Here is a 12,782-nt window from a genome sequence, read left to right as displayed (position 1 = left end):
ACAATGAGGTGAAGGCAGCAGTCAAGTCGTGGATTTGAGAAAAGTGGGAAGTTTTTCAGTGACAGAATGAAAAAAACTTGTTACTCCTTGGAAAAAATATGTTAGCCTCAATGGTGACTTTATTGAAAAATAAATATATTATTTTGAAACTTAAGAATTGTACTTTTATGCCCTAATTTTGAGATCTTGCTATTTGTTTTTGTTTGTGCTCTGCAAGCATGTGTGCATTAATTTTCAGCCTACCCTCATACATAAAATTCAATATTTCATGGCATAATAAAATCAGTGTTAACAAATCATGCTTTTTAAAATTAATGAAAATTGTTTACTGAGCATATTACTTTAGGCTTCATTTATTATTAAACTTACCCATTGAATTTTATTTTATTTTTTACGATTTAAAATGACACAACACATTTAATAGAAACATTTACCTGCAGACACCAGTCACAGTGATAATCACTGAGTTATTCCCTATACTGGTGTTCTTCCTTTCACAAATTAATACATGAAAAAATTGAATGTGTAATTTATCTATGCAATTTACGAAGGTTGTTGGTTGTTTTTGCAACAGAATTTATGAAAGGAATCTTGAATAATGTAAAAATAGGTATTCTATACTGATGAAGAAATTGCATCCACTCTCCTGGCTGCAAGTCCTGCTGGCTGAGGGGCAGATCTCATGACTTCATTATTGGAAACTATCAATTTGCAAAAAAACTATTTGTCTTAATTGATTACTTTATGAAATATTATATTTTAAAATACATGTATTCTGAGCCTTACAAAGTTTGTACCACAATATTTCAAAAGCCATTTGTGCTCTCAGGCCACATATAAGAACTTCTTCCTTTTTATTTCTCTAGAAGTCCAAGCTTATAAGTCGAGTTCATAAAATAGTAGAAAATTTGAAAAAACACAAAAGACATCACTATATTTTTAAAATACTTTATAGAATTATTCCAGCTAATGTTGCATTGTTAGAGGAATGCTTATAATTTAATCCTGAAGTTATGGCTAGACTAATGACACTAGCTTTCTTATCCTAATAGGCGAAACATTTTACCAAATGACCCAGACACATTTCTGGCAAATATTGGAGCATTTGGTATTGGCTGCTCAACTCTTGGCCTCATTCAGCTGGTATTTGACTATGTTTTTGTCACAAGTTTAAACTATGCAGCTGAAAAACAGGTAAAATTCACATGCTTTCATAAAAATTTTTAATTTTGCCATGTCTATATTCTAATCCATTTTACATACACAAGATATGTTTCGTGGATCACATCATGCTTTCAGACCTGCATATTCAATGCACAAGGTTTATAAAGTAAATTTTCTGGGTAGTTTTTAGCTCTATGTACATAAAAAGTTTCTTCTAGCTATTTAATTCCATGCATTAATTTTTGGGAAGTTATACCTAATCCATTTATGTTATAATTTATCCTCCTCTGAGCCTGAAAATCTGTGAGGATTATTTCAGTGTCATGAGAAATTAAGGTGTGCCTGTTTGAGTATTAATCATCTTCAAATTTATGAAATTCAGGGTCTCAAGTCATTAGGGATGAAGATAAACTGAAAATTTGAATTTTAAATGCACATGCTTTACTTAAGGAAGGTTTAGGCATGCATTCCTGTTATTAATTAGTCATAATGGCTGCCATAGCCAATATTATTCCCTTACCTTTTCTATTATTCCCTTTAAACATTTGCCTTCTATGTATTACTGCAGAATTGGAGAAGTTTCCATTTGAGAGTTTCATTTGCTTTCATTTGCTCTCTTAACAAACTAGAAAAACTAATTTTAAGGCTATGATATACAGAGTTAAAAATTCATAAGATATTATTGCTTCATAGAGAGAATATATTTTGTTACAAAGAGTTTCTTAAGGCATAACCAGGTGAGTACATAGGTAGGTGTAGTAAAATTAGTTATAATGAACTCATGCTATTTGTGGAGTCAGAAGTCTTATGATTCTTCCAATTCCTATCTCTTAGCTATTCCACAAAGTTCCTCAATATTTAGTCAAAGCAATGAAAGATTAACAGAATGACAACATAGTTAGATAATTTGAGAAATCAAACCTTTATTTAACAATCATCTTAATGTCTAGCAAAAATGTACATTTATTTGTCCATATTATAATAACTCAATGCTTTAGTGTGAAATGTACTTGTTTAAATTGAATTGAAGTCGATTAAAATAAAAGTGTGTTTCATAAATATTTTTTTATGGAATAGCTCAAAACAAAATGGCATTAATGAAATGTTGGTAAATGAAACAATAATATGTAATTAAAATATAAAATTATCTCGTAATTTGATTTCAATTACACTTAATTTCTCAAGGAGAATTGATGACAGGGATGTTGTGTAGGGAGGTTAAGAAACAGCTCATCAAAACTTTAATATGGAGGGTGGTTTTGAATGGCACAGAAAAATGGTCATTGAAGTAAGATGGCAGGTGTAGCTTGGAGGCATTTGAAATGTGGATGAGTACAGGGATTAAAAAAGTGGAGTGGATAGAAAGGAAAACAGATGAGGAAGTGCTTGGCATGGTAGGAGAAGAGAGAGGATTGTTGGGAGAAATCCAAAGGAGGCAGGACAGGTGGATGTAGAGCATTATGAACTTACAAATCCGGTAGCATCCAAAGTAAGGTTATGTTTTTTTTGCTTCAAGAGTAAATGTGTCATTGTTCAACTGTATAGGCTATGTCCTATCTTACCTATGGGAATACAATTTATAATCAATGAATTTAATTTTTCATGGCCTCTCTTTTCCTCAAATCATTCAATAAAATAACTGAAGTCATTGAACTTACAATTGGTTAACCTTAATAATCAGCACACACACATAACCTTCCTGTATCTCTATATCTGTGTATCTATTCATTTCTTTGAGTAATTAAGTATTATGCAATCTTATTGAATTAAGATATATTCCTGGAGAATAATTAGTGAAAATAACCTGCAGAATGGAAAACTCATAGAGGGAATTTTATGGCGAGATAAATTTAATAGTACATGGCAATAGGTTTCCATTTATTGTAGTAATGACAACAGTGATGATACAATAAAAAAGGTGTATCTCTTACTCAGTGTGCTATGTAATCTGAAATTATATTTTGTGTCTTTTGCAGATACTTCGAATTCGGACATTATTTCTGCAATCAGTACTAAGACAAGATATAGCTTGGTATGATACTCATCAAATAGGGGACTTTGCTAGTAGGGTGACTGAGTAAGTGTGAAATTATTTTTTGATCACATCTTTTCAATTATTAAAAAAATGAATTTTATACTTCCTTTTCAGTACATACTTAAAAGAAAATGAAGTGCATAACTAAAATGAAAGTTTGAAAAGTGATTTGTTTGTTGCCTGTTGCAAAGATCCAAATTTAATTCATCATGTATCATCTAAAAAGACTCAATGCTATGTTTATATCATTAGCCATTAGATTAAGTTCCGTGTGATTAATAGGTGAATTTTTTCATATTGAAAGTAAAAAAATAAAATACTGTCAATTTTCCACTTAAAAATATCTTTTAATGTTTGTTCATGACATATTACGATGAATCGAGTCTTCATTCGGTTATTGTTGAAACTTTTCACAAGTGCCAGAGGTTTATAATGAGTCCAGGTAGCACACAAATGTTGCATTTCATTCAAATAGAGTCCTAACTATTTTGAGTTGTATAGTGCTGTGATTGTTTAAAGTTTCTACAGAAAAAACATTCAGTGAACATTCTTAGAACCCTCAGTGAAATTTCAGTCAAAATCTTTGGGGAATACTTACAGAAGGTATATATAGAAATTAATATTCTTATTGAATCCTGGGCAGAACTACCTTTACCTGTACTATACTAGCACTTGCATTCTGGTTTGAAGATGGGGTAGTTGGCTGATGCAGTATTCAGTGCTGCTCATCATCTAGATAAATCTATCACAGTGATTACCCTTGTCTGTTAATGCCATGGTGTACATAATCCATGTAGTGAAGATAGATTATAATCCTCTCGGTTGACTTCATATTCTTATGGAAAAGCAGCTGGGGCAATCACCCATCAAGTTTTAATCATCCATCGCTGTTTTAATATAGCTTTTATGTTTATTTATTCTAAAATTGAAATTATGTCCATTTTGCCCAATATATTTTCCAAAGCAGACCCAATGCACTTTTATATACCCAGAGATGACCATTTCCACTTGAATCTTATTAAGTAGTGTGTCAGTTAGTTCTTTGGCATAAAATCGTGCAGTAATCAACCCAAAAGGAAGCCCAGTGGATAAGGGTAGAGCTCACCTGATACTTAGCCCAAGAGAATTTGAAATTACACATCAGGGTAAAGAGGCCAGTTCCTTTACCTCTGCCACCTGCTATTTTCCAAGATCTGCCCCCCCCCAAAAAAATGGGTAAAGCTGAGGGTGCCCAAAGGCATTAGCTGATATCAAACCTGGGCTCTCTCATTATTAGTCCAGCACTCTATCTGTTTGACTATCATGTCTAGGAGTAACTGTTTGCAATTGTGAGTTTCTTGATCTTAAGCATTTCTTGTAGTAAGGAATAAAACGCCATCTGTTCATATGTGACTAAATAAATGAGTCATACTTAGTGTTTTATGAGTCATACTCAGCCTGATAGCATGACTAAAGTTGGTTTTATAAACAAATCAAAGCTGTGTGAGTTATTAGATATTTAAATTCAAAACAACCACTGCACCCTAACTGAGCATTAATCACTTCCTAGGAATCATTTCTTCATTCACAGAATATTCATTTTTATATCTTGTTATTACATTATACTGAAATATTAAATTGCATTTCAAGTACAAGTGCATGGAAGAAGTGTTTTCATACAACTCAGTGTGAAGGAGGTATCGTGGTGGAAATAATGACACCTCCTAACAATTAACAAAGTTTATTGTGCTCAGAAAATTAAAACCTTGATGAGGCGATTGAACAGTAATTATTCAGTAAATATTCGGCCGTGCGGTGGCGAAGCCAGGAGAGAAAGCAGCGTCCTTGGGTTGACCACGATGGCGGCGCGCGTGACGGTCCAGAGCCAGTCAGAGAGAGAGTGAGACTGAGAGTGAGAGTGGCTCTGGCGGCGTGGTTGCGCCCTGGCGGCGGACCCTGGTGGCGAACGCCGGAAGCCAAAACACTTGCCGGCGAAGGCGCGTTCGCAATGGCGCTCAATGATGATTCAAGTGTTGAGCCGCCACACAGTGTTTGCATAGAATTACACTTTATTTACTGCTACATTACAGATTGATTCAGGAGCAGCATTTTATCATAGAAGTAAGCAATATGAGGATGGTAAGCTACCACTGTTAAGCTCCCATTGTAGCATTTGCTAATGAAATGTAGACATGGTAGCCAACACTGATCATAGTTTCATAGGCCACAATACCGAGCATAGCATAGATAATAGTGCTAATTATAGATATTTTCAATTAATCAAGTTTTGAAAAAAATTTGTCACTCATTATGGAGGTTGAGGTTATTTTTACTCTAAATTCAAACATGAAAAATATTTTTTATTGATGCATATCAGCTGCCTAGAAAAAATAATTCATTAAAGTATTATTAAATATTATAAGATTATCAGCTTCAGGAGAAGAATATAAAGAAATAATAGTTAAAAAAACATTATGCATATATGTACACAGTGAAAATATCTGCTCATTTTTCTTTAGCATACTAGCAAGCACTCAAATTATGAAGCAAAAAATATGAAAATTAGATAGCACTGACTCTAGTAAAAATTGCTATCTTTGGCTGGTTACCTGATACAGCTATAGCAACAAGGTCTGATGTAAAAATAGTTATATTAGGTGGATAAAATTGCTTGTTTAATAAAATAGTGCAATTAATAGTGGTCTCCTTCAAATTAGGACCCATTTGAATACACACGTCTTCATACATTCTTCCACTACTCATAACATTTCTCCAGATCATTTTCCATCTGAATGCACATAAGCTCCATTGCTCTGCATTTACCTCTTTCACTGGTGCAAAATTAGACCATTTTAGCGTTAACCTTATTTTCAGATATGGAAGATACTCAAGGACAGTAATGTTTCTACTGGTAAAAAAATGCTTGACTAATAAGGCATCGTGGGGAAGTGCGTTTCCCTATTGCAAGACCCACCCATTCTACACAACTAAGGGAACTTTCTTTTCACTCCCTCAAAAAAAGTTTCCAAAACTTCTTCATAATAATGTTGGGTGACTGATTGAATGCTGGGAGACAACTCTGCCATAATTATTTCCTTGATATCAAAGAAATCTATAAGGGTTGCCTTGCACTACAACAGACTCATGTGTACATTATTCACTCCTGGAGATGGCAATTTCCTATGCATGGAATGTTTCTGGGTTTCTGGATCATGCGTAAATGTCCACAGGTTATCAACCATGATAACACTATTTCAATGGAAGAAATTTAATCAATCCATTCCAAAATTTCAGAAAAAACATCTTATCTGTTTAGCTTTTGTTTGTCCCATAAAGCTTTAGGCACCAATTTAACACTAACTCTCTACTTCATGATCAAATCTTTTGTGAAAATATTTGGAACACTTTCAACACATTTGATATTTTTGCAACAAGACAGACAGTCAATTTTCTGTCTTTCCTTACTGTGTCTTGAACTTTTGGAATGTCTTCAAAGTTTACTGAGTCGTACAGCTGACTAGGGCATTCTTCAAATATCACAGTTTTCCTGCCATATGAGAGTCTCTCTTTTTGCACTCAAAAGCACATGCATGAGTTAAGCAACATCAGCAAGGATAATCGTTACCAGTAAGGCGTAATATATATGTTACATGCAGTCCGAATTGAATCAATTAACCAATTGTGTTAACCATTTTGTTAACATATATGAATATAAAATCTAGATATCATTTATTGAGATCTTATCTCTATTAACCACGGATTGTTGCATAAGCCTTGGAAATTCATCATTTTCTAGCATTGACATTTTCTGCAACAAATTCCTATAAGCACTAATAGATATTCATATTATATTTAGTCCTCTTCTCATACCATAAGTTCCAAACTATGATGTGATTAGGTAGACAAGCCGTATATAAAAGGTGGATATACCAAAACACCTGTCCTGTCCTACCAGCAGGGTTTTAAATTAATTGGATAGAATATAGTTTATGAAGAGTATCCTTGCTTGTTCGCATGATGTGACTTTGAATACCTTGCTATATTTTAATCTCATTTGAGAGAGTTTCATGTACTGTTTGCAAAGAATGACCTTTCCATATTTACTTGTATTTTCTCCCATTGAAAATGATAGGGATGGAATGCCCTGCAATTACCATCCAACCATTTCCATCTCCTTGCATCATTGGTATACGTAACCACATAGAACCCTTTTCTAAAGCAATGAAAATATAAAAATTCTTTGAATGACAGTCTTCCCATTTATTTGATCTATAGTATTATGAAATTGTATGATAACCTATGGTCACTAAACTATGCTTTTCGGTTCCTACAGGGATCTCAACAAATTGAAGGATGGAATTGGTGAAAAGGTTGGAATGGTTGTATTTCTATCTGTATCCTTCCTCGCCTCCATTGTGGTGTCATTTATGTATGGCTGGAAACTGACCCTGGTCATCTTAAGCATCATGCCGGTGTTAGTGGTTGCGACTGCTATTGTTGGAAAGGTTGTTAACAATTTATTGTTAATTAAAATATTATACATTTTCAAGTGTAAAAGAATTAGCAATGTATTTTGAAAATGAAAATTACCAATTTGATAATCACATCTAGATTCTACCAACTTGGTTTAGAAGTGTGTTCATCATAATGCCAGCTATGCTCAATTATGTTTATGGTCACATTATCAACAACTGATATTTACATATTTCAAAAGGACTGTTGACAAGGCTTTTGAAATTATATTTTCAACTATTTTTGGAGTTCTCATAAAAGATTTTAATGTAGGTGTTCTAACCACACATCAGGAAAGGAGAATTTTCATAAATGAGTCAATCTATTTCATCATGCTATGACTGCCTAAATGAAAATCCAGTAATAATAATGGCTCTAAAAATGTATTTAAAATTTATTTTATGACCCCAATATAAGATGTCAATTGCTAATCGTTGAAACCTAGTTATTTTCATTTTGTAAATTGTCAAATTTCGTTTATTATAACTACCTAGTGCCAGTTTGATGGAGAGAATTGATTTGTAGTTTCTCAGTACATTTGAATGAAACATTCACACAAAAATACCATCATAGATACTTCAATGGAGGTATATCCATTTGATTTATGGAATTTTGTCTACCCGTAAAATGTAGGTACTTTTTATTTTGCGATGTATTAATGGCTGTTCTATGCTTAAATTTCTCTAGAAACAAACAGGTTCTCATGTGAAGCAAATATATTTGTTATTTTCAACAGTTGCAAGCCAGTCTTACAGAAAAGGAGTTGAAGGCATATGGGAAAGCTGGAGCAGTTTCTGAAGAAGTTCTGGGAGCACTAAGAACGGTTTTGGCATTTGGTGGAGAGCAAAAAGAAGTTCAGCGGTAGGCTATAGCTTCAATGAAAGATACATACTCTTGCTTTAAATATTAAATTAAATGACAAAATAGGCCACCAATTTTCCTATTAAGGTTAAATACACATTTTTGTCACTACTAATCATATTTCAAGCTTATTCTCTACTACTTGAACATCATGAGAAGCTGAATGCTATTGATTATGTTTTGCAAAATATTCAAGTTTGAAATCATGCATTGATGCTTTATTTAATTCTTAGATATCCAGTGCCATAGCTGTAGTGATATTATGAAGCACTTTTCAAAAGAGAAAAATTAGCACTTTAGTAGGTAGGTAACATTAACATATTAGAGAGTTTTGGAACACAACAAAACAAAAACACCACATTGCCAGAAAAAGAATACTTTTGAAGAACCAAGTTTATTAAATGTAAAATATAACTTTAATTTATTAGCTTGGCTGTTTTGAATGCAAATAATGGCTTTCAATGAAAGTCAGAGTACTTGCTAATTTATTTTCCTATGTACAGTAGGTTTTAACCATCTGCAAACTCAATGGCAACAGCGTTTTTGTACCTTGTGTTGCAATAAGAAACATCATGTATAGGCTCTCTTTCACAGAAGTACCTACATATTAAAATCCTTGTTTGAAGTGTCCTCATGCAGTGCATGATGTAAATAGCCAGATACCTACATTTCAAATATATGCAACAGCTATAATTTTTGGGCGGGCGGCTAATTTATGATTGTTGCCATTTTTTTCCAAATGACCTAGCTTTGAAGCCAACTTGGTACCTGCATGCAAAGTTGGAAAGAGGCGTGGAATGTTCCTTGGACTTGGAAATGGCGTAATGTGGCTTATTACATACAGCAGCTACTCAATAGCCTTCTATTATGGGGTACTCCTCATCTTGGAGGACAGAGGGAAGCCAAATCCTGAATACACTGCAGCCAGTATGGTTATTGTGAGTAGATGACTTCCCATTTTCCATGTGCTTTATTTTAAAGTTTTATCCCTGGGTGTTTGTTCAAATTTGGCACACCAACTCCATTCCTACTCATATTATCATATTAATGTTAGCATGGTTCATTTTATGACTATGCTTTTAATGACTTCAATCACAAAATGTCCTCCAGAGAAAAGTAGGGATTGAACCAAAGCCAGAACCCAACCAAAAATCTCAGTAATCAACTCAGGAATTGGATTGAGAGGTGAGGGTGTAGCCCATATAATACCATGGCATGCAAAATTCAGGGTTAGGAAGCTTTCCCTTTCCCACCTATGGTTTCTCAGATCTGATATCCAAATAATCTCTACTTGGATGATATATCAAATGAAAGTACCAACCAACAATTGAAATAGGGTAATTAGATAAATGGAAAACTGCAAATTAATACTCATAGCCAAGTGAATTTTGATTGATCTGCAAGAAATACCTGTAGATATTGGAAATCCAATAGTATTTTTTTCAAAATATCCAATTTGATTAACTTTCCTACACTAAAGGAAAAATGTGATGCATGAAACACATTAATATGTCCATTCTTGGAACACCTGCTAAATGAAGATGGCTTTAAAGAGTGACTCTGTGCTGACATTTGATCACAGTGACATGTCCTGCCTATTCCATGTGACTTTACTTCTCTTTACTCTCCTTCAGTTCATGAACCAATGTTTCATTTATGTAACTCCACCAAAATGTACCCTGCCATGCCAGTAAGAAGAAGCATTATAAGAACCCTTGAACAGTTGACTTTAAAAAAAGACTCTAATGCTGAGTAATCTGGAGGAAAGAAGCCAGAACATGACAAGAACAATGATCTACAAATTAGAAATGAGCAGAGATTTAAGTAATTGAAAAATAAACATGTTGAATTAGAAATGCAACATATGATAACTACCAAATTTGAAGTATCTCTCTATGCTCCTGTAGGTAGACTATGCAGTCAGTTCAGTACCTCTTTGCATGTGCAAAACTGGCAATGTGAGAGCTGGGACAATTTGAATAAAAGAGTAAACTGGGTTACAGCACAATGGGATAAATATGATATAATTTTTTTCACTACTAATTTACAACATTAGTTTAATGGATTAGGAGCTCTATAAAATGAACTGATGTGAAATATGAGACATATAGAACTCCAGAGGACAATCAACATGCACAGTAATTGTCACAGAACTAATTTATTTTAGTTTATTGTATATATTTTAAAGGTATTTCTACCACCAGGTATTATATAAACCATTCCCTTCAAAAGTTATCATAAGAGAATGAAATATTATATCAGGACCTATATATTAAAGCTAAGGATTAAAGCAGCACACATGATCCCTGAGATTAATAATTTGAATTGCATATGACTATAATTAAGAGACCCAATCCGACATTTTTGTGACAACAAGGCTATTTCATCCCATTGGGACTAGTATGTCATGATAAAATATTATTTTATCAATTTCTCCACATGATTTTTCCATTTTCAATATTTTATTCTGAAATTGTTCAATATGCAGGAATTTAAAGTGTGAAAGTAATAGCTTCTTGTGTGATTTGAGCATAATTTAGAGCTTTGGTGGTAGAATTATTACATTAACTTTGGCTAGTCTTGATCAACAAGACAGGTTTATTTCCAAAAAGGTTTATTCTATGAGCAATATTGAGAGATTTATAAATACATTGAAAAACAAAGACTTGGTCAGAAGTGTACTCTCTAGAAAAATCAAGGAAATAGTTAGATTTTTTAAATTGTCAAATACCCCCTGTATGTAGTCAGATTATATCAAAATGAAGATGGAGTGTAGTCTCCTTTTCAAGAAAAATAAGAGATCATTCAATGACCATAAGCTGCTCATAGCCCATAACAAAAATAAAGAAGCATGGAATATAATAAACAAGGCAACTAGTAAAAGGTTAGATAGATCAACTCCTGATGTATACATGTATGATAGTTCTGGTACCATTATTAATTATACCAAACTGATTGATATTAGAATAAATGAACCTTTTTAAGTTTTACCGAAACCCAGGGAAATATTCCAAGGCAGTCAACTGCTCATGGAAATAGCATCCCAGAAACATTGTATCAATATTCTTGTGATTATAAAGCAGCGTTAGCTGACCTTCAGAAGATTCAAAAAAACGATCTACAGGGATTAATGGAATACCTGGAAGATTGTTGTTGGAATCCAAGGAGTGTATGATTGAACCAAAAACTTGTTTAATAAATGAGTCCTTGAATGTAGAATATTTCCCAACCAATTACAAATGAGCAAAATCATACCAGTATACAAAAATGTAGTTGAAAAAACGGAAATTAACAATTATGGACCAATAGTTTTTTTATCTCAATTTGTTAAACTATTCAAGTTATTTTTTTATTTTAGATTAGCAGGGTTTCTTGATAAATTCAAAATTATCCCTGATATGCAGTAGGGTTATCAAAAAGGCAAACCTATGGAGTCAACACTCATGAGTGCTTTCAATTCTATGACCAATTCCTTAGATAACCAGAATTTAGGCTTTTATTTCTGGAGTTTACTCATACCTTTGATCTCGTTGACCATCCCCTCCTTTTGAGTTAGCCTAATACAAATACACATGTAGAGTGGGTGTCAGAAGTATACCCTTGCAATGGGTAAAATCTTATTTATTTGAAATATCACAAATAGTAAAAAAGACATTGAATTCTGTAAAATCTACTACAGATTCTTATCCTGTTGGTAAGGGAGTTCCGCAGGGCTCAATATTGGGTCCTATCTCATTTTTTTAATTTATGAATGACCTACTATTAATAAATAAAAATGAGGAAAGTAATAATTCTGTAATATTAGCTGATGGCTATTTACCTAATTCCATCTATGTATTGATTTGCTATGTCTGTCTTCATAAAACATAATATCCATCTCTTTCACGCAAATAGTGATATTCAATGTTATTCAACTATAATTCATCACTAAATCCACCCAAGTTACCATAAATCAGCAATTTTACTTAAAAGCCCAATCGCAATGGGTGTATGAATTTATAACAAATTACCAAACTCACTGAAAATGTGATACATTATACAATTTCAAATTGAAACTCAGCAAACTTCTAATAAAGAGTTGTTATTTTTTGAATGAATTTTTAAATGACAAGTCATTGTAATGTAATGTATTTTAAATTCACACTTTAATGTATATCCTCTTTTTTAAGCATGTACATAGTGTCAAAATACACCTGTATTTTGTACATTTCTTTGTATTTGATGACTCTTA

The 12,782-nt window shown here is 33.0% G+C and overlaps 1 protein-coding gene across 3 annotated transcripts in view; it reads left to right on the top strand.

Annotated features, from left to right (window-relative positions):
- The window catches only part of LOC139691837 (multidrug resistance protein homolog 49-like), a 62,683-nt gene that overhangs the window by 26,921 nt on the left and 22,980 nt on the right, over positions 1-12,782 (top strand). For all 3 annotated transcript variants that reach the window (XM_071589743.1, XM_071589742.1, XM_071589741.1), the window contains exons 5-9: positions 1,053-1,194; positions 3,141-3,241; positions 7,512-7,683; positions 8,427-8,551; positions 9,300-9,489. In XM_071589743.1, the coding sequence (XP_071445844.1) occupies positions 1,053-1,194; positions 3,141-3,241; positions 7,512-7,683; positions 8,427-8,551; positions 9,300-9,489 (730 nt within the window). The remainder of the gene's footprint in view (positions 1-1,052; positions 1,195-3,140; positions 3,242-7,511; positions 7,684-8,426; positions 8,552-9,299; positions 9,490-12,782) is intronic.

This window comes from Hetaerina americana, unplaced genomic scaffold (assembly GCF_022747635.1).
Source record: "Hetaerina americana unplaced genomic scaffold, ioHetAmer1.1.p SCAF_4, whole genome shotgun sequence".
NCBI classification, from domain to species: domain Eukaryota; kingdom Metazoa; phylum Arthropoda; class Insecta; order Odonata; family Calopterygidae; genus Hetaerina; species Hetaerina americana.
This window is presented reverse-complemented; position numbering and strand designations above follow the sequence as displayed.